Raw genomic sequence first — 26068 nt, 5'->3', positions numbered from 1 at the left:
GAGCACGGATAGGGATGCTCTTAAGACATTCATACTTTTTAGACAACAACATTATACATTTTGTATACTTTTAAAATCATCAAACAATTATATATGTCAACTACAGCAAAAAAATAATCATATACTCCAAATAATTTGAAACTCTTTGTATGCTACTACGTCAACTTTATAGTAACATTTAATAAAAATATTTAAAAATATATAAGAAATTCGAGACATGCATAAAATAAATACTGTCCATCTATCTTGGTCCATTCTACATATACTTACCAAATGGATTTAGATTACCAAATGGGTTTAGATTAGATTAGAATGAATCCAAATTTTTTAAAGAGAATTAAGCTTGAACTTATTCAGTCATGAACCAAGATTGGATCGACCTGATCCATTTAAGGATTCTAGAAGTATAACACCAAGGATTACAAATAACTAGATGTGATTATGTGATTAAAGATGCCATAAAGTTTTTTCCTGATTAAGTAAAAACAATACACACCACAAAATACATGAATAAACTGCAAAATTATCCGAGATTTAGGAGTAAAAATACTACCTAAACAGTTTTATTAGTAATTAATTTTACCATCCAACTCACTACCCTAAAATGGAATCTACTTTAAAAAATATAAAATAAAATAAATAAAAATGGAATCCACTTAATCTTTGGTCAATAATTTACATGAATTTAATTAATAATTTTATCGTAGGAGTATATTTTTACTCACAATATTATAATTTCAGTAAATAAACCAGCATACACCATTAAATAACAAATTTAAGTATGTAATTATTTGAAATACATTGAAAATACACCATAATTAAATGTTTAATTTTAGAATTAATTTTGTTTCCATGTAAACGGTCACCAGCTCCATTTTCCCCTTTTTTCAAAATTTCGACCGTTAAACAAAATTTCGACCGTTAATAGCCTTCCCCCTTCTCTCTCTAAACAACGCAACACAGCGCCATTTTCTTAGTCACTGATCGTATATACAGCGGCACATTCTCTCTCTTCCCAGCAATCTGCGAATTGCCGCGACAGTTGGTTAATCGATCGATAATACCCGATAGAATATGGCAGCGGTGGAAGAGTCGAGTAATCTGTTCGTGGTCGACGAGGCCTATGAGTTCTCAGCGCCGCGATTTCATGATTTCATGGCGGAGGAGACTGATGAGGAACTTCGCAGCGCGGAGCTATGGTTCGAGAGCGCCTTCACTCATGCCCCTTCTCGTGCGTCCGATTTCCCCTCTTTTTGCTTAATTGGATATACTAATTTCCATTTTCCCTAAAATTTCACTGATAATGACTTGAATTGTATGCCGATTACGGAGGCATGGATTCTGAGAGGATCTCTTTTTGGATCGCTCTTCTACATTTGTCAGTTGTCACGATTTATTTAGAGTTCTAGGGTTTGCATTCTGTGATTTCTCAATCGGAGAGAGGGGGAAAGATTAGGATCATAATTGACATCTTGCATCATTTATCTATGAGTTTTTGATAAAATCATTTATCTTTTGAATTTCTTGAATCAATTGATGTTCTATAATGTTCTTCAGTGGCTTGGCAACGAGTGTTTCTGGAAATTTGTGAATTTGAGTGAGGATTCATATTTAGCATTATTTTTGGATTTGCAGCGTTTATGCCTAGAATCAGATCTACCAGAACAGTTCAACAGATTCTTTGCAATTTCAATGAAGATGAGCAAATTCAGAAGGTGGAATTTCTTTTTATCATGTTTGTGGACATTGTCTTATCAATGTGATGATGGATATATGTGACAGATGTAAAATGTTTCAACTTGTTTCAGCCACCGAAATCATCTGAAAATGCATCGAATTCTGCTCAAGAATCAGCTCCAAAATCACTAAACCAGACACTGTTAGTAACATTTAATTACTGTGTCTTGTTGCTGTTATATTTCTTCGGAGGAAGCGACTCAATTTTTTCCTGCATTACAGAGATAAAGTGATGGCAATTTCAGCTGAAACAACGGAGAAGACACCTAATATAGAAAACTCAAGCTCTCAGGAAAAGCAAAAGTAGGTTCATTTCTTGCTCACCTGTTCTTCTAATGTTGGTAGCCTCTTACATAGTCTAACCAGCAACAAATTTTCCGGTTCCGATTTCTCAGCATTGCAAAAGGCAGCAGCCAGGAGATATACTGCACCCCAGCACCACAAAAGCAGGGGGGTGATAGGAAGCTTCAGACAGCAAAAAAGATTGCTAGTATGCTGAAAAATCCTTCAGCGACCAGTTCAAAGAAACAGTTGCCAAAATCACAAGCCAAGAGTGCTAAACCTGCTAGTGTTAGGAGGTGTGAATTGTTTGTTTTAGTATTTTTTTATCACTAGTTAATCATTTATCACCATGTGCTAAGAAATTGTTAATTTGTTCAGGGACGGTAATAAGAACATTGTTGGAACTCCCGGCTTTGCCCATGAAAACCATGCCATAAAGAAGCAAAAACTGGATGGAGGAAAATCTCGACAGGTAGATATAATGCTTATACCGGAGTGTCTTCATGGTTTTCGAAAATTCACATTTTAACATACGGTTTTTCAGATTCTTGGAGTCAACAAACCTTCAAGCCTTTCTCACAAAACAAGAACTGGAATTGTCAGCAGTAGCAGCTCCACCTTCTGCCCTGCAACTGCTAAAACTTGTAAAGAAGATAGAAAGGTATGGTGTCTGTCAACATTAATTCAAGCGTATTACTTTGTTTTTCACCACGAATGTTGTTATTAGGATGATTTAATCATATTCTTCGTGTAGATGTATGTCCGAGAACCAGCAGCACCATTTGTTTCTATGGCGGAAATGATGAAGAAATTTCAATCAGGGACGAGAGAGATGCCTTCGATGCGTAGCAGCTGCTCTCTTTCTCAGAGCGATGCCGCTGGAGCAACGCAGAGGAAGCATAAGCTTGTGCTCACAAGGCCTAAAACACCTGAATTCGAAACATCTCAGCGCGTGCGTTCTGTTAAAATCAAAAGTTCAGCAGAAATTGAGGAAGAGATGATGGCTAAGCTTCCCAAGTTCAAGGCTCGTCCACTAAACAAAAAGGTAGAAAATCATCAATTTTTAACAGTCTTTGAAACAAATTTTCGACATGAGTGTTCATCCTTCCTAATCTGGTTTTATCTTGTAGATCTTTGAAGCCGCAACTTTACCGCCATTGCCAAGAAGCACACCACAGCTTCCTGAGTTCAAGGTAGATTAATGTCTCTTATCAGTGAAAGCCCAAAAAAGTGAAATATTATTCAAGCAGATTATATAAAACAATGTCTTCATTTTGACAGGAATTCCGTCTAGAAACAATGTCAAGGGCAACTCAGAATGCAGAAACATCCTCTGTGGCTTCGGTTGAACCAACAGAGGTATAGACCTCAGTTCATGGTCTCAAATGTTTAGCTTATTCGTTGACTTGTTTCCACAATGCATTGAAACTCAGCATATACACACACCCTTGCTTTTTATGCAGAGCCATCAATGGAAACCACGTCATCTTACTGCCCCGAAGTCACCTGCTCTCCAAACATCTCTCCGAGCGCGTCCTCCCAAGATCAAGAGTTCCGAGGAGTTGGAGAAAGAGGAGCTTGAAAATATTTCACATTTCAAGGCTAGACCATTGAATAGAAAGGTAGATTCATGACCTTCTGGGGAATTTTTTTCTGTTAGAATGCTGTCTTTTTACTTAACCACCATTATATAATAAATTTTTGATTGTTCAGATATTTGAGAGCAAAGGGGAGATGGGAATGTTCTGCAACATGAAGAAGCAAGTTACCATTCCTCAGGAATTTAATTTTGCCATAGATAAAAGGATCCCTCCACCAACTTCGGTGGTTGATCTCTTCGACAAGGTAGCAGCAGAACATGTTTTCCCAAGTCTCTTTTGTTAGTTATGTAGCTAAACACTGAATCCTTTTCTACTCCTTTCAGCTTTCAATATGTTCAGAATCTCAACGTGAGAAGCCTCTCACTAGAAACACTACACCAAATCCATTCCATCTCCACACAGAGGTATGAAATATCTTCTCCATAATCATGAATTCACCGGTGTTATTTTTCCCACTTCGACTCATGTTTTTCCTTCGTCCGATCAGGAAAGAGGGCAGAGAAGAGCGAAGGATAGCCGCAGAACTCATGCAGAAACAGTTAGAAGAGGAGAGGGCTAGGATACCGAGAGCTCATCCGTATCCTTACACAACTGATTTTCCTGTGGTATGTATCCTTACTCTTTACCGTTTATCTCTGACTCATTAATGTGACCCCAACCCTTAAGAATGATAATCTTGACATGTAATTTTCTCTATTGCAGATTCCGCCAAAGCCAGAGGCAAAGCCATGTACGAAACCAGAGCCATTCGAATTGGAAAGTTTGGCGAGGCATGAACAGGAGATGCAGAGAGAAATGGAGGAAAGGATGAGGATGGAAATGGAAGAAGCTGAGAGGAGAAGATTCAAAGCCCATCCTATCTTGAAAGAGTACGAATTCAATGAAAATTAATTTCAATCATTACCATCTTCCTGTTTTCCTCTTATCATGGCTCTAATTGATCACGTTGAATCCAATTTCAATCAGGGACCCGATGCCACTCCCAGAGAAAGACCGAAAGCCCCTCACAGAGGTTCAAGGATTCAATCTACACCTCGTGAACAGGGCTGTTGAGAGAGCAGAATTCGATAAAAAGGTTACTTTCCTTTCCCTTTCCCTTTCCAGCTTCAATAAGCGCAATTTCCTTGTCAACGGTTGTATTTTTACCATTCTTACCAAGGGTTGTGTTTTTACCAGATTAAGGAGACAGAAATGGTCTACAAGAGATACAGAGAGGAAACAGAAGCTGCAAGGATGGTGAGCACATACATTTCATCGAATCCATTCAGCCTTTATGTCATTCAATAATTATTGAGAATCAAGATTTTAATTCATCGTAAAAACACACAGATGGAGGAGGAGAAGGCCTTGAAACAGTTGAGGAGGACTATGGTTCCTCATGCAAGACCAGTACCTAAATTCAACCACCCTTTCTTACCACAGAAGTATGCATCTCTTCAGACATCAATTTTTTTTGTTTCCTACGTTGCGCTGTTTCTGATATCATATTTACCGAATGAACACAGGTCTACTAAAGACACCACAAAACCCAAGTCACCAAAACTGCGTGTGGATTATAGGAAGGAGAAACGAAGGATGGTCCCTTCTGGTAAAGCTTCGGGTGCAGCAGCGTGCTATATGAGGTGACCTGTGATTGGTTGTGTAGTTTAAGTCACCTTGAACTATAACCATTATTATTCATTAGGATTGTGGGACGTTGGTTGCTCCAGTCCTATAATCCTGTATTATTTTGTACAAGAGTGTGATGCTATTGTAATGCAATACAATACAATACAAATACTTCATCTGATCTTATTGTAGAAATGAAATTGCAAGAAGCCAAATATTTTGGTCAGTGTTATAACAACTCTTCAGTTTTGTATAATATACTCTTTGTATCAGGTAAATTCCGAATTATCATATTTATCTAATCGCATGGCTTGATTTGCTATCTTGTTGACTGATTGCTGTTATATCGAGTTGCGAATACACAGTGAGAAATCGACAGGAACAACGTTGATTGAATGGAGTAACAAATCTCAGTAAAGCACAAAGTATATATGGCAGGATTTCGATAGAAGCCTCGTCCGACAGTTGACATAACAATATCACTATCTCCAGCCATTACAAGTTGTTCCTTCTCCAACAACCTCTATCTTCCTGGTGACAGATTCTTGCACAGTTCCAGTTTTACCTCTCGGGTACGGAATGGGTACAAGCATATCCTTCCTCCACCTTTCCATTCAAGAGTTCTTATGTGTTTCCACGCCCCTTTGAGACCCCGAAAAGTGGACAAATTCCTTTTCTTAAGTCTTAAGAACACATACAAGATTCGTCTTAATTGTTGGTTTAGTTTATGCATGGCGAAAGGGGGCATTGGAATGGTCTTAGCTCCTGACTAAAATCGTCTCAGATGAGTTTAGTATCTCTTCGCATACCAGAGAAGGGTTGAGACAGAGGCAGAGCCATCGTACGCCATGCCAGAGACTGATTAATGGAGTTTTTAGCCATACTCATGAAAATGTGGTGGGATCAATCGACCCCGCCCGGCTCATCGAGTCTGCCACTACCTACGTGATAAATAAAGAACCATTATTGGTCGTTAAGAAAAAACACCATGTGTAGCATTGAGTTGTACCCTCAAAAAGTACACATCTTGGACCCAATGAGATTAATTCTTAACATAACAAGGTACAACCAAGACCCTGAAAATTGGTTGGCCTCACCTACCCGTGCAGTGTGCAATGCTATACCCCTTCCCCACCACCACTAGTGCATGCATGAGAGGGTTGTACCTTCGAAAGGGCAGAAACCACATGCAAATCACTACATTCGAAACATAGTGAAATCGACCACGTTTCGATCTTTGATTGAACAAAGGAGATCTAGCCAATGAGAGAATAGGAAATGTATTTATGAAATTTACGAATTTCACACAAAATCACAAACCCTAACTTCAATTTTTGTGCAAGCCAACGTTTTGCCCTTTATTTGAACTGTGGAGGGGGCCACCTCCACTCACGAGAACTTTGATCCCTCTTTTGTTTTTGTTACTTTATTTTTTTTTCTTTTTTTGTGAGAATTTAATTCGTGGATGAGTTCTTGATGAGACATGCACCCTTGTTAGGGTTCTCTCTAGATTGTTATGCTTGATGATGATAAAATGTTATGTATTGAAATATAGTGTTGTCGGATTTATAGAGAAAATCATATTGAGTTTGGGAAAATATTAAATAAGAGTGTGGAGCTTATGATTTTGCTTTGTATTTGTGTTCTTGTTTCTTCATCTATTAGACTATTACATCAGCTATTTATAGGATTGATTCCTATTATAAATGAGGAATATATATAAATGAAATGCTAACATTCTACTTTAATCTTGATGTTTTACTTTATTGAATAGGAAATTATAGCTGAAGTTATCTTCTAGATTCTATTCACGACCTTGCTTGAAAATGATTTGTTCTATAGGCTTGTATAACTGTATCTTTGATTTCTCAAGAGATAGGAAACCATGTCCAGTGAATGAATCGTGGCTGCCTTGCCAGAGTGTGATTAACAACGTCTATGTTAGGTTTCTTTCTGGCCACGGTGTGGTAGACTATTGTTCCTGGTTTGACTTTGGTCCAACTTAGATGGCTAGACAACTATCTGACAGATTTTAAATAATACCATCTTGATTCTATTCTGGATTACTCTTGGTTCTTGGTTTCGCTCCCATTTCACCACCCTCACTTAAGTTGAATATTGTATTTAACTTACTATGACCTTCTATTTGTTTCTTATTGCTTGTCTTCATTCCAACAAATATGCTCCTCAACTGAAGCGCAAAAATAATGAGAAATCGACAGAACCTCCACTTTCATTTAAACGTGAAGGCAAACCATAGCTAACCTTGATAAACTGGGATCAAAATTACGGTTGAATCGTTTGCACCTCGTTCCATTTCCAATCCGGAATCAGCAGTAAACCACGGTTAAAATCGTGCATGTCTACTCGTGACACATCTATGCGTTTATATGAACTTTATCCATGATTTTATGTAGCAAGTAGTACTATATAATATTACTAGTACTGCCATTGAGTCTAGTATCGATGCTCAAGAATAGTATATATGTATATATATACATGTGATTTATCAATTTATAACCAATAAGAGAAAGCATGACAACGCCATGGACGATTGTAATCCCACGTCCATTTCTTTGATGTGATCTTTGTACTCACTCACTATGTAGCTTCCCCACATACACAAGAATAGAGATAGATACCTTGTTCTTGACATTCCACTTCACACACACACACACACACACATAACTAGAGAAATTTATTTTTTTTTAAAAGAAAAAAATTGTGGTCCTCAAGCATCTCCACCTTTCCTCTCAAAATTCCCACAACCCCACCACCCAATATCTCCTCATTTGATCAATACTACTACTACTACTACTATATATATATATATGTATATTTATTAAACATTAACATGATGAATGAGAGCAAGCCCAAAGAGGGGGAGATGATGAAGAGAGACAGTGGCGACTCCGACGATGATGAGGTGGTGCCCGACGAGGAGAAGCGGAAGAGGGTCGCCGGCGCCAAGAAAGGCGGCGGTGACCCCTCCATGAAGAGCTGCCAGGCTGAGAAGTGCGCCGCTAATCTCACCACCGCCAAGGCATACCACCGCCGCCATAAGGTCTGCGAGCACCACGCCAAGGCGCAGGTCGCCGTCGTCGCCGGAATCCGCCAGCGCTTCTGCCAGCAATGCAGCAGGTTTTCTTCTCTTCTAGTTGGATTTAATATTTTTCAAATTTATACTAATATGTTATGTCACATTTTTGTTTTGAACAAAAGAATTAAATAATGTATCACTAAAAAAAAATTCACTTCTGCAAGAATTCTTAATTATTACATCTTGTACGAATAATTGGATAGGATTATAAGTAGTTTAATGTTTTTAATTTACTGAGGAAGATCATCTTAAAATGGTACTATTAGGTTATGATGACATGTGAACAAAAATGGTCGCAAACTTGAAAGTTGAAACAAAATTCAAGAGGATTTAGTCCCCTGTATTATTGTAACATATCACCAATTTGTCTGTCTGGTATCAAATTAAGATTAATTAAGATTATATAAGTTTAGTTGGTCTGTCTTGGTATCAAATTATTGCCCACTCACAATTTTTTTGTGTTTTTTAGGTATTTTTTATGAGAAAAGTTGAGTGCACGTAACATTAAATTGGACTACCTAGTACTTATCGATTATATACACCATTAAATTAACAATTTCATACTCGATTAAAATATATACCAAACATAATCAACTTTAACCCCATGAAGTTCTTGGGTGTAAAAAAGTACACATTAATTGTCATCGATTATATCCACCATCAAATCAACAATTTCATACTCGACTAAATATATAGTACTTCACCAATCATGATCAATTTTACCCCCATGAAATTCTTGGGTGTAAAAAAGTACACATTCATTGCCATTTAATTCCGTTCACAAAAAATAGTCACTTTCAATTATCTTTATTTACTAGCAATTATTTTTGAAACAACTTATGGTGCAGGTTCCACGAGCTATCGGAATTCGACGATGCTAAGAGGAGCTGCCGGAGGCGGTTGGCTGGCCACAACGAGAGGAGGAGGAAGAACCCGGGCGACGGTTCTCAGGCAGAAGGGTCCACTAGCGGCCGAATCAAGGGCGCCGGCGTGTGGGCAAGTGGATGATAGGGGAAGGATTCAAATGAGTGTCCAAGAAAATTCAACCTACAAACATTTCCATGTCCCATAAATTCACCTAGCTCCCTCTCTTCTGTCAATAATCTAATTATAAGTAGCATGTATTATTGAGCTGATCTCGACCTTAATTATTTTATAATTAATAAATGAGGATAATGAATAAAGTACGAGATGTGTGCTGCTCATTTTCTTATGTTTTTGTCCGCTATAATCAAATTTCAATGTAATGTGTGTATTTTGTGTTTTCATGCACATTATTCAAACTAATAATGCGAGCAGCTTAGATGATATTTGATGAAATCAACTAAATATGAAAGCATTTTAAATACTATGCACAGTTGACATGAGCTTCCATAGTCTATTCTTAAATGTTTTTGTATGTTGTTGCTGTATCTGTCTTGAATGGTTAATTCGAGTTAGTTGCATTTGGCTAGTTATGGCAATATTAGATGCAATATTTAGATCAGAAACTAATTAAGAAGTTGAAGCAATTACTTGTGAAACACAGAACATCTCTATGTTCAGCTTAGAACAAAGCTACAATGTTCATAATCATCTCAATGTCTTTGTTGTATCTTGTGTGTGTGTGTGTGTGTGTTTATTTTGTTGGATGATCTCTTATTATACTAGTATCTGTTAGTATTTTAAAATACACACAGCATGTGAAAGTTTTGGTCTAGTTTAAAATACACATTATATACAAATACATTTAATGTGTGTTATGCGAATATTGGCATTTGGTTTTAGATGCTTAGTGATAGAATAATGCTACTATTTTTTTTACGTAGAGCCAAAACTGTTTAGGCGTTGAGACTCAGAATTTAGCTTTATATTAAGCCTATTAAATATACTAGTACTTGTTTACTTTTTATTAGAATTGTTTACTTTGTGCCAGATCATTTCCCGGGTCAAATACATGTGATGGCATGATTAAAAAAATTGCCTATACATTTTTGGTTATACTTGAATTCAAATGTTGACACATGTCAACTGTGAAACTAAATCTGTTGTTAATTTAAATTATTGATCTATCAAATTTTGTTATAGTCATAGCTTCGAATTATATCCTACAAAATCTCCAAAAGAAGCCGAATCATAATCACCAAAGACTTTCCACTTTCCTTTATGCCGTGACACGTTTTTAGTGGGGTATAAAATTTTAACACTTTCCAATTTTTACAGAGGAATAAGAATCTCAATAACCACCGCCAGCAATGATATAAAGAAATGAGTCATCGGCTATAATATTGTTTGTTATAATTTCGATACAAAATTGAAATTAATTCGTTCGTTATTGTGAATAAATATTTAATTCGCCTAAAAATATAGTAGGTGTAGTGCATTTTTTTATAATGAAGGTTATGTTTTCTTTGTTCCATAATAAGAGAATAATAAAATAGGTAAATAAAAAGAAAATAAGATAGAAAACAATAATAAAAATAGGCAATTGAAAGAGAGTGAAGTAGTGGTAAAAATTAAATATATAGTTTTTGTTATAAAGAAAAATGACTTAATTACAAAAAATATTAGAAAATGATTATCTAAGATTGGAGGCGAGTACCTATTATGGACTATTGTGTATTTTAGATTTGATTCAAATCGGACCGTCAACTAAAATTGATATCAGACGGATGGTTTTAGTTTAAGAACCGAAATCTCCTCTCGTTGATTGAATTGGAACTGGCGTGTCGTTCCTATGGATCCGGTTTAGAATTTTTGAAATTGTTATTAGCGATTAACCACCAACTTTATGAAAAAACTACTACTACTAGCTAAAACTATTTTAAAAAATTAATGATTTGGAAATGAAATGGACTTTTCCGTTAGGCTAATTGCGGTTCTAATATTTTTGGGAAGCACCGAAAGTAGATGTTGTTGAACATGCGGTATTGTTATATCTCTCTCAATTAAGCAAAAATGGATAATAATATAAAGTGGTTTGAGGATTAAATAAGATTAATAATTTATAATTATTTCATTAATCAAAATTAAAAAGAAAAAGAGTTACTACTACCGCTCTGCATTGAAGAATTTCATGACCAAAATCGGCCAATCAAACCAACCATCACGTTTCCCCTCTCCCAGCCGTCCGATCCCCTCCCTATCGACGGCTCCCATCTCGGCACGTGCCGCCCACTTATCTGGATACAAGCGGCCACAAACACCGCCACGTGTCGCGTCACTGCAAAATATCACACCCCTCTTTCCTTCCTCTCTCTTTCTCCTCTTCTCCAGCTCCTCCAATCACCACTCCGCCGCCGCTCGCACAGCCCCCCAAAACCCACAACAATCCCAAACCATAAAACAAAAAATTTCAAATCCACCCCTTTCGATACACCTTTCCGCCAAAAACCCCTCTCCAAACATTAAAATTCCGCCCTAAAAATCCAATCTTTTTCACTAAACATCAAATTCCCGCTTCGGAAAACTCCAATTCGGAGCTTCAGTTGTCGATTGATCGGGAAAAATGGCGGATTCGGACAACGATTCGGGCGGGCACAGCAACAGCAACGCGAGCAGCCGGGAGCAGGACCGGTTCCTTCCGATCGCGAACGTGAGCAGGATCATGAAGAAGGCGCTGCCGGCGAACGCCAAGATATCCAAGGACGCGAAGGAGACGGTGCAGGAGTGCGTCTCCGAGTTCATCAGCTTTGTCACTGGCGAGGCCTCCGACAAGTGCCAGAGGGAGAAGCGGAAGACGATCAACGGCGACGACCTTCTCTGGGCCATGACCACGCTCGGATTCGAGGAGTATGTGGAGCCGCTGAAGGTCTACTTGGCCAAGTATAGGGAGATGGAGGGGGAGAAAAGCTCCGTCGCCGGAGTCAAGGAGGGCGGCGGTGGTGGTGGTGGAGGGGCGGTGAGCTCTGGTGGGGGGATATATGGGGGTAATGTGATGGGGTATCACCCCGGAGGGCAGATGTACGGCGGCGGCGGCGGTGGTGGTGGAGGGGGTTGGGGGAATATGGGGGGATACGGGGGCGGCGGCGGCGGCGGCGGGAGGCCAAGGTAGAGATGGTGGTGGAGATGGAGATGATCAAGAATGAATTGGTGACTGTTTTTTAACCTTTTTTAAAAATCTATGGATTTTGTGTTTGTTGTTTGGGATTAGCATAACTGTTTAGTGTAATTTGGGGATTTGATGTTGATGATGATGATGATGATGATGAAGAAGATGAAGCATAGAGTGATAGAGAAATGGTGTAAACTTGACTTTGTATTTTGTAAAATTTATAAAACAGATTCATGTTTGGGTTAAAGACTGTGTTTTTATGATGTGGTTTCTTGAAATTGGCTTTGTTTGGTTTTGGGGATATTGGTTTTGAGTGTTCTGTTCTTACTTATCTGATGATTTGAGTGGTTTTGTTACTTATTTGATGATAATGGATGGGAAGCAAACTAGTCAGATTTGTTGTCTGAAATATTGTATCCATGAAATGGCATTGGAAATTGGTCTTGTGGTTCTTTTGTTCTCTATGCTTCTTTTATCCCTTACTCTTGGTAGGATATTTACATTCTTGATGAAATTATTAGTGAAATGTCTTTGAAATATTGGAGTGTTTGGACCAATTGGACAATTTCTTTGATGTGTGTTGGATTTTCTTGTGAAACATGATGCTGTATATTGGTAGTTAGGTATGTTGGTTATTTCTGTGGTGCTGTTTGTTTAGACTTTAGAGCAATGTGAACTTAGAGCAACTTGCCTTGTGTTCCGGCAGTTGGGCTCACTCTGAGGACACCAGCTCCTATAAATGTGGCGGTGTCGGTCGATTAGGGTGTTATTGGCGGCGTGGGAAGATAGAGATCGGAAGCGCTTCGATAGAGTGCAAAAGAATTATCCTTAGTTATCGGCTATGGTTTTAAGTTTGTTAGTCCTAATTCAAGTAGGAGTCTTTAGTTGGTGTGTGTATCCTTTAAAGTCCGAGTTGAGTATATTTAAGCCCCTTTGAAGTTCGAGTTTGTTCCTTTCAATTATTCCGACTATGTGAGTATGTTTTTTATGCCATTACATAGCCTTATGTTTTTGGTTCAACCGATTTTCATTTGTATCAGACATGTTTTGAAAGTGAAATTGAAATGGTGCATGAACAAATTCAAGAGTGAAGCATTTGTAAGTGCTAAGTTTGGAAATCAAAAGAAAAGAGAGAAATCAAATTACACATTTTGATATCTATCAGATAGAAAGTCAAATTGATTTACCAAATTTATGACTATTAATATGAAAAAGTTAACATAGAAAACAAAGAAATCAATATATAATCACTAAAACACAATTTTGTATCCTACTATGATATTATGTCATGTCCAAGTCAATCCAATCAAATAGCAAAGACTAAATTGTTTTTACCCTTCCACTATAAATTCCCTGAGGTTATTTTCTAATACCTTAAAATTTAAGAAATACTGAAATTCTTATTGGGACTCACCTGTCTTCTTAATTTCCACCATCAGAAAACTACACAAAGGGAGACATGTCATTTTCTTTCAAATTATCCTCTTCTTAAATCCACAACATACTCAATTAATCATCTCATGCACAATTTCAACATTTACCACCCAGTCACCCACCTCACTTCACTAATACATGTATAGTACTATCATAATATAGCTAATATCTTGAAGTATTTAATAAAACTATTGCACATACTAGGATTGTCTTGATCAATTTTAGTGCTCTTTAACTATTTAGACTTCCCAACATGAGTCATGTGGTTGTGGATTCAGAAAACATAACTTGTTAGAATCAAATATGGTAAAAGAAGGTCGTCGATGATACTGTGAGATAGAAATGATGCAGCGGCTGAAGTGGTTCTATCAGGTCCTTTAGCTATTGTTCTTGAAAAATGACCTGATTTAGCACACTACTCAAAAGAAGTTTTTACGATGTCCTTATATACCAAGATATATTAGCAGTACTGCATCAAATTAAAGCTGCAGTCGTCGATTCTCTCAAGAGATCACAATGACCACAAGCAATCATATTAATGACGAGAAAGTTTGACAATACAGACGAAGAACGAAAAGTAAACCTTAATTATGAAGAGTTGGGGCAAAGATGCCCCATTGCGTACTCGACAAGAACTCTAAAAACCGTATTTAATATATTTCTCTGACTCTTATGGACTGGCAGTTAAGTTAGTCGACCCTCACCTCACCTTAGCACATCATTATACTCATGCACACCACCTGCCCCAGGATTCTTAGTTCAAAACCACAAATGATACTATCATGATATCATCAAATAATAAAAGACAATACTATTTTGAAAACGAAGATCTAAGTTCATCTTATCAAGACATGAAAATGGTAAAAACACAATCATGTTGGCTGCCATTTAGTGATGGTATAAGGTCGCTGTAATTGGTAGTTGTAACAATGAATATTGAGAAATCATATCCACCTCAAATCTATATATATTCTTATACCAAACCTAAGACATCTCCAATAAAGAAATAAACCTTCATCATCTAAATCTAATCACCCTAACCAATCAAAATGCCCTCAAACCCCCTCTCCATGCCACACTATTCCTCCTCCTTCTACTCCTCTCCACCACCTTAGCCAAGAACCACCACTCTCCGGCCGCCGGGCGCCACCCCCACCACGCCCCGAAAAACGCGACGGCCGTCCGGCTCCGCCAGGCCTATGACGCTCTCCAGTCCTGGAAGCGCGTCATCTACTCAGACCCGCGCCAGCTGACCTCCAACTGGCGCGGGCCAGACGTCTGTGCCTACCGCGGCGTCTACTGCGCCCCCCACCCCAACGACACCTCCATCACCGCCACCGTCGCCGGCATCGACCTCAACCACGGCGACCTCGCCGGATTCCTACCCGAATCCCTGGGCCTCCTCTCCGACCTCGCCCTCCTCCACCTCAACAGCAACCGCTTCTGCGGCATCCTCCCCTCCTCCCTCGCCAACCTCTCCCTCCTCTTCGAGCTCGACCTCAGCAACAACCGCTTCGTCGGCCCCTTCCCCGCCGTCGTCCTCGCCCTCCCCTCCCTCCACTTTTTAGACCTCCGGTATAACGAATTCGAGGGCCCCGTGCCCCCCGAACTCTTCAACAACAACAAACTCGATGCGATATTCATCAACAACAACTGGCTGACCTCCGTGATCCCGGCCTCCCTCGGCTCCTCCTCCGCCTCGGTTGTTGTCTTCGCCAACAACCGCTTCTCCGGCTGCCTCCCCCCGACGATCGCCAAATTCGCGGACACGCTAGAGGAGCTTCTTCTCATCAACAGCAGCATCTCCGGGTGCCTCCCGGTGGAGCTAGGGTTTCTGTACAAGCTCCGCGTTCTTGATATCAGCCAAAACGACATCGTAGGGCCGATTCCGTACAGCCTGGCGGGGCTGGCCCACCTGGAGCAGCTCAACCTGGGGCACAACCGGCTGAGCGGGACGGTGCCGGAGGGGATATGCGCGCTGCCGAATTTGGCGAATTTCACCTTCTCTTACAACTTTTTATGTGAGGAAGAGGGGATTTGTGGGAATTTGACGGCGAGGGGGGTTGCTTACGATGATCGGAGGAATTGCTTGCCGGAGAAGCCGCGGCAGCGGAGCGAGAAGGAGTGTGAGGCGGAGAAGCCGGTGGAGTGCTTCGAGGGGGAATGTGGGGGGAGGGAGATTCATGATGGTGTTAGTGTTTCTGCAACTTCGCCGCCGCCGAGTTGAGTTTTGCGGCGGTGGTGGCTGAGAACCATCTGGAAACTTCCTCTGTGTATATAGTTTTAGTGTAGTGTGACTTAATTTGTGTGAAAATTGGAAGTGGAGTAGTTCTTTTTATAATGTTGTGTGAGTAATTGTGGATCTATTTGTGTAGTGTTTACTTTGTTTATGTGTGTGATAAATGAATAAAATTATTGATTGTATGAGTAGTAGGATTCAATAATAAAAGGGAAATTGAAAATTTATAAAGATTTGTTAAATTATGATTTTTATCTATTAATTAGTACTATAGAAGTAGTAAAAATGTTCGATCTTGATATATTGTTAGTATTTTTCAATCAAGCAATATCATTTTTCTTGATATCTTGTGATACAACAACATTTAATTTTTCCATCGTTAAATCAAATACAATTATACTAAAAAGTTTCGCCATGAAGTAATTAAGAACAAATTACAACTTTGTGATTTTTCTGATTAATTTTCAAATTTTTGGACGGACTAAAATATGACAACATTTCATGTTTAATTTTCTTGCAATTTGCCCTTAGAAACCTTAACTATTTCTCTAATTGAGTATAATTAATTAAATGAAATAATTTTTTGAAAATTAAACCAAAAACATTGAATTAAAATGAGTTGACACAAACAATAGGAAAACTGAAAGTGGTAAATCAATGAGACGTAAAAAGATGGAATGCAGATATCAAGTGGGTGGTTGTTGGTTTAGCATTTGAATCTGTATCTCAACTTTGATGTGTTTACCGTTTAGTATTCTTTTAAGTTAATGATGTTAAAAACTAATATACTACTATATTTTGATGTCTTGGAATAAAAAATAAATGCATAAAATAAAATACATGCATTAAACAGCATTTCTCTCTCTCTATATATATATATAATCAAAATCAAAACTACAAACTTTAAAATATTTAAAAAGAAACTAATTACTAATTAGAGAGTAAGGTACATTGGAAATCATGATGAATTAAATTACAGATTCGATTGAATTTTAAATTATCGATATGAAGATATTGACAATATTAATATAAATAGTCGAATTAGTTAATCATAATAATATGCCGAAGTACAGGGCACGCTAATGCTCTTGATTTAGAGAGAATGAAAAAGAGTAACAGATTTGATGTCGTAACATCTCACAATAATTAATTAAAACATGTGCAGCCAACAAAAATAATATTTTTAACATAAAACAAATATTCGTCCCTTTTTAAAATTATTTTAATTAAATAGAATAGGTTGGTAATCAGTTTTAATCTTACCTAATAGCGTTATGCCGCAGTACCATTAAGTTATGTTTAGAGAAATAATAAAGAGTAAAGACTATCGACTTTGACTAATTAAATAAATAAACGAATGTCTAACTAGAAATTAAGTAGAAACCGCTATCGTGAGTCTGTGTCTGTACATAGAAAAGACTTAAATGAATTGTTTTTTTTTATTAAACTTAAATATCATCATTTAATTCTAGTATGCACGGGAAAATTTTCAAATAATTAGTTATGTAAAATGGAAACTTTGTTAAAGAAATGTTCCACTCAATTTTATTGTTTCAAATATGGAAACCAAAATGAAGGGCCATAGGCCTAGACTAAAACATAGATCATTACATGGAGTACCAGAAATTTTCATAACTATAATTATATATCAAGACAAATATTATAAATAAATTAACTAAGAAAAATTGTTTTTCTTAAGAATTAATGAATTTTAAAGAAAATAATTAATACTATGTGATCAAACAACGATCCATGCAGAAATTATGACAACCACAACACTCAATCCCATTGCCAAATTATATGAAGCTCCAGAAGCCGGTGCTGGTGCGAGGTGGGGCGGCAGGAACACTGACACGATATGATCCTCTGGTGATTCAGCTTCTGGTGGTGATGATTGGGGAGAAATGGGGGCAGGATGAGGCGGTGATGTTGGAGAACGTGACGGTGGCTGGGGAGGTGAGGGCGGTGGTGTGGGTTTATTATTTTCCGAGGTTGGGGAGTGAGGCGAAGGCGCGTGGGTTGGTTTTGGGAGGGTTGGTGAAGGAGAGTGAGACAATGGCGCGTGTGTTGGGGTTGGGGTTGAAGGAGAGTGAGGCGAAGGCGCGTGGGTTGGTTTTGGGAGAGTTGGTGAAGGAGAGTGAGACAATGGCGCGTGTGTTGGGGTTGGGGTTGAAGGAGAGTGAGACGAAGACGCTTGGGTTGGTTTTGGGGGAGATGGTGAAGGAGAGTGAGACAATGGTGCGTGTGTTGGGGTTGGGGTTGAAGGAGAGTGAGGCGAAGGCGCGTGGGTTGGGGTTGGGGATGAAGGAGATGGTGAAGGAGAGTGAGATGAGGGCGAGTGGGTTGGGTTAGGGGATGAGGGAGAAGGTGAAGGAGAGTGAGACGAAGGCACGTGGGTGGGGGTTGGGGGAGATGGTGAAGGAGATTGAGAAAATGGCTCGTGTGTTGGGGTTAGAGATGAGGGAGAGTGAGACAGCGACGTCTGGGTGGGAGATGAATGGGATGTGGTTGGGGATGAAGGGGAGTGAGACCAAGGTGAATGGGTTGGGGTTGGGGTTGCGGTTGGGGTTGAAGGGGAGTGAGACGAAGGCGCGTGGATTAGGGTTTTGGCTACCAGGGAAGGTGAGGGCGAGTGGGGGAGGGGTAGCGCGGGTTTATTAGTGGCAGGTGATGGGGAAAGAGATGGTGGCGCATAAGAGGTTTTCTCTTCATGGGATGGGGGAGGGCCGAAGGGTGGCGGCTGGTGGTGGTGGCTACGACTGGCGAGAACACGGATGATTATTCTTTGACCCTTTTCACATCTTTGATTGTGGCCACTGATGAAGAAGAAGAGACCAGATCGATCGAACATGAATATTGAGTTGCCATCATTTAGGGTTTGGATAGGGTTTCTTTTGTTGCATTTGTTATAGTCATCTTCCCCCACAATTAGAACAGAATCATTTCCCTTAGGGTACTTAAAAACTGCAAAAAAAACACCCACACATACATTAAAAAAGAATTTTATTGATCAACATGAATATTATAGTAGTTGAATGATATTTCTCTTTTATTTACAAAGATGAGAGATCACCATGCAGAACAAAATGTTGGTAAGGACTCCATTGAGCCTATCTTCTTACTATTAATTTAAAAATATTAATGTAGCATACAAAAATAGTATTTACCTAGCTCATCATTGATTTGGAATCGATTGCTTTGAGCCCAATAGCTATAGCTTTCAGACGGTGAAAGCGTCCAACCATCGCGTTCACCCACGTGAAACACGTTACCACGAGCAAGAGACGAATTTAGTACAAATCCGATCAAGTAAACAAGCAACAAGCTCAATGTTGATTCATAAACCCCCATTTTGTGTACCAAATTACTAATTGAGTTTCAACGGATTGGTTTTGGATTTGAGGTGATTTGAGATTAAAAATGTATTGAAATGTACGTAAATTGGGAAGTTGACGAAGGTAAAATGTATCTATATATTAGTACTACACAACGCTATTTATTGGTGTTAATTGCACCTTGGTAGAAAACGAAATTATTGCTTGACTATTTGACTGAATTTGATTTACTAAGAACTCTTCAAAGGCTGTGTAGTTATGAATCGTAATACATGGATATGGATTCATGCATTACATATTGAAATTACAATATAATATTATCGGTATAGAAAATTGGTAATTTTATTGTTCATATATAAAGATAATTTAGTTTTCAGTATATTTGTTTAATCGATATAATCATTCATGTTTAGGGATTTTGTATGGACTAAGATTTTATGTTTATTAGAAAACTTATTTTACTGGACATTATCATTTAATATGAAAATTTTCATAAATACCAAAACTACCAAGCTATAAAAATATTATCAGTTTTCCTTTATATTAATAATACCACTGTATCCCAAAAATAAAAATTCCAAACTTCAGATCTGATTTACTATTTTTATGATTTTTTTAAATATTGGCGTATAGTACTATTTAACAATCAACTGCGTAATTTAGCCAATTCCACATTTGATTATGTCCATAAAAATAAATGTAATAGAGTATTTTAAGTAATATGACTCAGACATAGCTGGCGAATTAGACAAATTTGCAACTTTTAAGTGAAAAGTTAAGGAATTCAACATGTATTTAAGGATTGCAAAAACTGGCAAATTTAATTTTGACAATATCTGTATAAAACTATATAAATGAGGGATCGCAAAAATTACAAATCTGTGAAAAATATTTTAGTTTCTTTTGCTATACTTATAGAAAATAAAGTCTATAATCCATATATAAAGCGAAATAATCGATGGCCAGAAACAATTAATTGATGGTTTAGGCGTAAATTAAATATTATTTGGGCTTCCATTTACACATAAACTTCCTATTCAATCTAAGCCTTGATCCAAGCTATATTTTGGGCTTTAGGCCCTTTAAAAAATTGTACTAGCAGATTGTAAGTTTTTAAATATTTTATTTTGATTGGATTTTAATACCCGTCTCATAAGTTTAATTTCGCAAGTGAATATATATATGATTGTAAGTATACTATTTCATTTTGTATGATTTGCGGACTATTGATCAAAACACGAATTAATCCAAATATCCAATATATCCGGCTACCTTTTCAAAGCATCTAACAATCACAAAAAATATTATACTCCTTTCGTCCCTAAAAGTATAAAAATTTTTTGTCCCTAAAAGTATAAAAATTTGGTTCAATACGAATTTTAATGTATAATTAATAAAGTAAGAGAGATGGAGATAAATGGTAGTGTTCTATATTATCATTAGTAGTATAGTGTAATGACTAATAATATAAATTGTAAATAAAATGATGTGTAAGAGTGATGTATTGTTTAACTATTTCAAAATATGTGCGTGCATGTACTTAGGATAATAAATCATGAATGTTTATTAACGTGTAACATTTATTATACTATCTATTTCAAAAAAAAAAAAGCGTAGCATTTGTCATATAATAAAGTTGTCATCAATATACCTAATGGTTATTATTATTCCTTTATATCATTTGTTTAGTTTTATTCAAAGACGAAACATAATCTATGGAGAAAACGCCTCTTTGTTCTTTTCAAAGAATTACTTTTCTGATGTATTATCTTTCCCTAACTAAATTGCAGTCAATTTCCACTGATAAATGTTACTATATTTGAAATAAATCCATAATAAATGGGAACCATCTATTTATATCCTAAGCCATTGGTGATTTAACAAAAAATATCTTGAACTACTAATAACTACAATAAACTACACTGTAAATTCGTCGCAGATCAAACAACGTGATGTTTTTTCATTAAGTTTCACATAGTTAATTTATTATATAATTATCAATAGTTTATAAAAACTTCTTTTCCTTTTCTTTTTTAATCTCCAATGCTTTACTACTGCATAATTTGTTTAGTTTTTGTTTTTTGTTAGATATTTGGATACAAGTGTACAGCATGACCATAAATAAATACTCCATGAGATCGTGTGCTCCATTATAATGAAATAAATAAATTATTTGCGTTGAATATCCTAAAAAGGTGTTATTGGTTTGCTTTTTATGTCACCTACTTTCCGTATGTACTCATCAATCATTATCATTTAAAATGTACATATATCTAGAATAATACTCCTATTAATTACAATATTAACTATCACTTCTGATAATAAGGCATTACTCAAATTAATCTGTGTTACTTAGTATTATACCCCACATGCCAACTCATCGAAATCGAAAAATTGAAAATATTAAATATAAAAACAATTTAAAAAATTAATATACTCTGGCAACATTATAACGATATTCTAATAAAGGCGTTATAATTGCTAAATAGGTGAAAATTTATCACTAAATTCTCTATTAAACCTTATTTCATATTTTGAAAAATTAAATAGTACTCCTAGTTTTTAGAAAAATATTAATAATACTTCCTATTTATCTCAGTTCTTCCATTTATCTTCTTGACTCGAGTGTTACCTAACAAGTGGAGTACAAAACGTCTTGATACAATTTCACAAATTCAGTAAAAAAGGGGTTTCAGTTGAATTAATTAATGATTAGATTCTATGTTCTTTTTTGGTTCGATAATTGACTGGTGGAGGTCAAGCATGATTTCGTTTACAACCCAAATACTACAAATTGATAATTTCCTTTCCCATTTTTCTTTTTGTTTGGGTGGCAAACAAATGATTCATTAGGTTGTTAAACTCTCCCTTTCTCTGTATACCGATCGGTGCATTTCATCTTTTCTTGTTGAGTTTGTTAGCAATACGTTGTTTGTTGGACTCTTCTTTAACCAAATAAGCCACCGATTGAAGAAAGACATGATTTTTAGGTTTTTCCTGTGATGGGCTTTGGAAAACTCGAGAAATCAGTTGACGGCTAGGATTTTAGCTCAGCTCCTCGATGGAAAGTTGGAGTCTTTTGCGGTTTCTGATTCGGAGTCTTTTTGGGGTATGGTCCATTTTAATGGTGATGTTGCCTGTGAATGGCTTCAGGCCTTTGAGGCAGAGACGGTCTTGGGGTGAAGAGGTTAGTGCTATGTGTGTGTGTGTGTAGGTTGAATTTCTATTTTATGTTGGAGCAGTGCAATGTTATTAGTTGTGAATTTTTATGTGGTATGTGGTTTTATTATGTGAACTGGGAGTCTAATCTCTGATTTTTGTTAATTCATAGGAGGCTTAGTGAACTTCCAAAGTCAAATTCCTGCTTTCTGTGTAGCTGTTAACTGTGTGAAAGGTTGAAATTAAAATGGTGGTGAAAACAGTAATTTCTCGATTTTTGGAAGAATGATTGCAATTCCATGTTTTGTTTTGTTTTATGGTTTCTTTGCTTACTAAATGACTGATGATGGACAAATCTGTGTTTCTTTGTTTCTTTTTCCTGTTTGTGTGTTTCATAGGAGTAACATTATATGGATGCTGTAGAGTGTAGAATATAGTTCATCTGTGTTGTAGTTCTCGGGGGACAGTTGGATGAATTATTTGAATGGTATATGCGAGATTATTATGAGATTCGTAGTTGCATGATGTCGGCACATAATGTGTGTATGCCATCTTTTGGGTTGCCAACTAGTCTTCAAGAAATGTCCCTCCAAGATAAAGAGGTAGTTGAGTTGATATTACGTCCAAAGGGTTATAGAGCAAGTGGAACATTAGTATAATTCATGCATATTTGAAATAAGTAATGATGAGACGCTTATCACCGATTTGGGTGAAGTGCTATCGAATGGTAGAGATAATTGTTGAGATGCTTATAGCGTGCATAAGGTATTCTTAATTGTATGATTAGAGTGGATTTGAAAGAAGTTGATATATTCTGTATTATATGATTGTTCAAGACTTTACTGGACGTAGATGCAATACAAAGTTGTGTCAATTATTATCATGTCATCGATTTTCATTCAAAAACTTTGCTGAATGGATCTTTAGTCCCGCAGACTAGAGAATCTCAAACTGTCTAACTTTCCCTGTTTGGGGTGTAACACTAAGTTGTTACCAACGATGCCTCTGAAGTTAATAATGCGTCTTTTGGCTCTTTTCTATTTTCATCAACTTATCCATGTGGGAAATTCTGCTTCTCTGGAAGTGTAGACAGTGCAAATGCTTACTATAGTTTGATTCCTAAACTGAATTGACCCTTTGCACATAGCAATGCAAGCTTTGGTTTGCAAGTCAATGGTTCTTTTTTCTTTTTTTTTTCAAGTCGATGGTTCTTCACTATCTAAAAGCTGCAGAGATGACGGAGAGATAGTCTAGCAGAATTGAGTATGAATGATCTCAATGTCTAAGTTCATTTGGATAATTTGTATGTGCGGTTGGGAAGCTATAGTGTGCTTGCTTAGTGTGAGATCGATGGATAATAACAACTTATGTTTCTCACCGACTCACCATAGATTTTATGTCTTACTGTGCTTATGTCTGGGAATTACCTTTAATCCATATTGTTAAATCTTCTTGTAATCTTTTGGGCCCTTTTACTTCTTGCAGTGGCTTCCTATTGGCAAGGACGATCAAGAATTGGGACCGTTTTCTTCTTGGAATGTAACAGGGACCTATAGAGGTTTGTAATTTATTTACCCATTATATCACTTAATGATTGTTCATTTGCATGAATCATGTATGTTGAATTAATTTACATTTCTTCTGTCATATGTGATATGTTGCAACTAAATAAGCGAGACACTTCTTTTTTGCACTTGTTTGGGAAAATGATTACTAAATAGTTAAAGTGGAGAGAGAGTAAAGTAAGAACAGAGTGCAAAAAAGAAGTGCATCGCTTATGGTGGGGTGGAGGGAGTATCAGTTATTAGCAATCCAGTACTTTGGAAACTTCTCCTTCTCAAAGCTTCCATGACGAGATTTCTGATTTTATTTCTCTTGTTAGCAATATTGCATCTTCTATGTTAGCAATCTTCCATAGCCGACTACTTGCAATTATTGAAGAACTAATGAGGTGTTTGGCATGATTCTTACCTAAGTTTTACCACATTTGCAGTTTTAATAGTGGATTTGCATATGAGATTCACCATAATCTCTCAAGAGTAAAACAGAAACATATTGGTTTTGTGCACTGCCGAACCATATCTCGTCTGTCCTTGCGAAATGCGAACTACGAATATGATTTTATGAATGTTGGCACTTGCTGCCATATTTGATTGCTAAGCGTTAACGTTTGCTGGATATGAGTAATCGTGAGGGTCCTTTATATTAGAAACAAATTTGAAAAATGTGAATAAAGATTAGTTAATTTGCATAAGATGAGTTTCCTTGTTTTGATTAATAAGTGGGAGCAGGGGAAATGGAAGAAATTGAGAAAGAGATAGTGTGAGAAAGTAAATGCATAATTTTAATTTTTCCATAAAGGAATGTTTAGAACCACAATGGAAATTAATTTCTCTCTCATTCCCTTTGTGACTGTTGGGTTCAAGAAAGAGGAATCTCAATAAAATCCTATATCTACATAAATATATAAATCACAAAATGATAGATCATGTTCATCTGTTCTCGTATTAGTAAGATGAATACACTATTAATTGTAGTGCGCTGAATTCTCCTTGTATGTTAGAAATCGCAGTTCATGGAGAAAATAGAATGGTGAGTGAGGGTTTAGGCGTTCTCGTTTGGCAATATTTTAACCTTGCTATTGACAAATTTTGATCGTATTGTTTTAATTCCTTGGCATAACAGATCTATTACATTTTATTGATAATTTTCGGGCTATACTCAGTCTTGTTGTCTAATTTGGTTGACCTTTATGTGGTGCAGGGAGTTGGAAGTTTCCAGATTCTGCCAATAGCTCTTCCAAGTTTGCTGATTTTAGGAAGTCCAATGGCAATTCGATACTAGAACTAATCAGTACACCAACAAAAATAACCGGTGTACACTATGTGCAGGTAACTTGGTTATACTTATTTCTTAACTAGTTGGAGACATGACATGGAACAGACCTTCTGCTCATTCGTTGGACGAGTGTGTTCATTTTGGAGATTAATTGGTTTTTTGAATTTTGAAATTTTGATACCTGATATTGACCTTCTGTTTTGGAAATTAATAAGAAATTGTGGCCTCTGCAGATTCTGGTTTAAGATATAGCACCACTATAACTCTGTTGTCTCTTATTATCAGCTGCACAGCGACCTCGATAAACTTTAATTCTCCAAGAAGTCTCTATTTTCTTATATGTATTCTGTAATTAATTCGACTCTTTAGCTCTTGTCTTCTGATTGATTTTGTTTGTGCAAGCATTTTGTGAACTTGGTCATATATTTTGGTATCACGAGCTTGTTATTAGCTTCTCTAAATGCGGGTTCTGATTTCAGTTCACATGTTCCAATTGTAACTGTCGTCTTCAATGTGATATGCTAGGGAGTTATAATTTTCCATGACGTGTTTGACAATGAGAATGATGTTCACGGAGCTCGAATCAGGGTAGAAGGTGTGTATATTTGGCCTTTCAGACAACTAAGAATGGTGGCTAACAGGTAGATTCCTCTACTACCTGATTCCTTTATTTCTACGACTCGGTTTACGTGTTCTTTGCAA

At 37.0% G+C, this 26068-nt stretch overlaps 5 protein-coding genes, 1 non-coding gene and 1 pseudogene across 6 annotated transcripts; 6 read left to right on the top strand and 1 right to left on the bottom strand.

Moving 5' to 3' along the window:
• Positions 1 to 1003: 1003 nt before the first annotated feature.
• On the top strand, positions 1004 to 5443 carry LOC121791059 (annotated as a pseudogene).
• A 1595-nt stretch (positions 5444 to 7038) lies between these two features.
• On the top strand, positions 7039 to 7260 carry LOC121791065. The gene has a single exon (XR_006048469.1). It is a non-coding gene; the product is annotated as a small nucleolar RNA U3 (small nucleolar RNA).
• Positions 7261 to 7783: 523 nt separating this feature from the next.
• LOC121791060 (squamosa promoter-binding protein 1-like) lies at positions 7784 to 9541 on the top strand. Its single transcript, XM_042189114.1, has 2 exons — positions 7784 to 8369; positions 9177 to 9541. The coding sequence occupies exons 1-2, from the start codon at positions 8083 to 8085 to the stop codon at positions 9334 to 9336; spliced, it is 447 nt and encodes a 148-aa protein (XP_042045048.1). The 5' UTR covers positions 7784 to 8082; the 3' UTR covers positions 9337 to 9541.
• Positions 9542 to 11521: 1980 nt separating this feature from the next.
• LOC121791064 (nuclear transcription factor Y subunit B-3-like) lies at positions 11522 to 12534 on the top strand. The gene is made up of 2 exons (XM_042189118.1): positions 11522 to 12357; positions 12474 to 12534. Exons 1-2 carry the CDS (start codon positions 11816 to 11818, stop codon positions 12532 to 12534), a joined length of 603 nt encoding a protein of 200 aa, XP_042045052.1. The 5' UTR covers positions 11522 to 11815.
• Positions 12535 to 14652: 2118 nt separating this feature from the next.
• On the top strand, positions 14653 to 16222 carry LOC121791063 (leucine-rich repeat extensin-like protein 4). The gene is made up of 2 exons (XM_042189117.1): positions 14653 to 14692; positions 14800 to 16222. Exons 1-2 carry the CDS (start codon positions 14653 to 14655, stop codon positions 16020 to 16022), a joined length of 1263 nt encoding a protein of 420 aa, XP_042045051.1. The 3' UTR covers positions 16023 to 16222.
• A 1550-nt stretch (positions 16223 to 17772) lies between these two features.
• LOC121791062 (extensin-like) lies at positions 17773 to 19385 on the bottom strand. The gene is made up of 3 exons (XM_042189116.1): positions 19202 to 19385; positions 18791 to 18998; positions 17773 to 18694 (listed from the first exon to the last, which is right to left on the bottom strand). The coding sequence occupies exons 1-3, from the start codon at positions 19383 to 19385 to the stop codon at positions 17773 to 17775; spliced, it is 1314 nt and encodes a 437-aa protein (XP_042045050.1).
• A 2889-nt stretch (positions 19386 to 22274) lies between these two features.
• LOC121791061 (transmembrane E3 ubiquitin-protein ligase FLY2-like) lies at positions 22275 to 26007 on the top strand (the record flags this gene model as incomplete). Its single annotated transcript, XM_042189115.1, has 4 exons — positions 22275 to 22556; positions 24014 to 24086; positions 25292 to 25419; positions 25892 to 26007. Coding segments are annotated over exons 1-4 (443 nt in total), but the record flags the coding sequence as incomplete, so codon positions are not given.
• Positions 26008 to 26068: the final 61 nt, after the last annotated feature.

Source organism: Salvia splendens, unplaced genomic scaffold, assembly GCF_004379255.2.
Source record: "Salvia splendens isolate huo1 unplaced genomic scaffold, SspV2 ctg711, whole genome shotgun sequence".
Lineage (NCBI taxonomy): Eukaryota > Viridiplantae > Streptophyta > Magnoliopsida > Lamiales > Lamiaceae > Salvia > Salvia splendens.
This window is presented reverse-complemented; position numbering and strand designations above follow the sequence as displayed.

Coding starts and splice junctions, on each gene's coding strand:
- LOC121791062 (XM_042189116.1), bottom strand. CDS start 19,385: ATGGGGGTTTATGAATCAACATTGAGCTTGTTGCTTGTTTACTTGATC. Junction 18,999..19,201: donor CCAAATCAATGATGAGCTAG/GTAAATACTATT, acceptor TTTTTTTTGCAG/TTTTTAAGTACCCTAAGGGA. Junction 18,695..18,790: donor ATCCGTGTTCTCGCCAGTCG/TAGCCACCACCA, acceptor ATCACCTGCCAC/TAATAAACCCGCGCTACCCC.
- LOC121791060 (XM_042189114.1), top strand. CDS start 8,083: ATGATGAATGAGAGCAAGCCCAAAGAGGGGGAGATGATGAAGAGAGAC. Junction 8,370..9,176: donor TTCTGCCAGCAATGCAGCAG/GTTTTCTTCTCT, acceptor CTTATGGTGCAG/GTTCCACGAGCTATCGGAAT.
- LOC121791064 (XM_042189118.1), top strand. CDS start 11,816: ATGGCGGATTCGGACAACGATTCGGGCGGGCACAGCAACAGCAACGCG. Junction 12,358..12,473: donor GGCGGCGGCGGGAGGCCAAG/GTAGAGATGGTG, acceptor ATAACTGTTTAG/TGTAATTTGGGGATTTGATG.
- LOC121791063 (XM_042189117.1), top strand. CDS start 14,653: ATGGTAAAAACACAATCATGTTGGCTGCCATTTAGTGATG. Junction 14,693..14,799: donor TTGGCTGCCATTTAGTGATG/GTATAAGGTCGC, acceptor TCTCCAATAAAG/AAATAAACCTTCATCATCTA.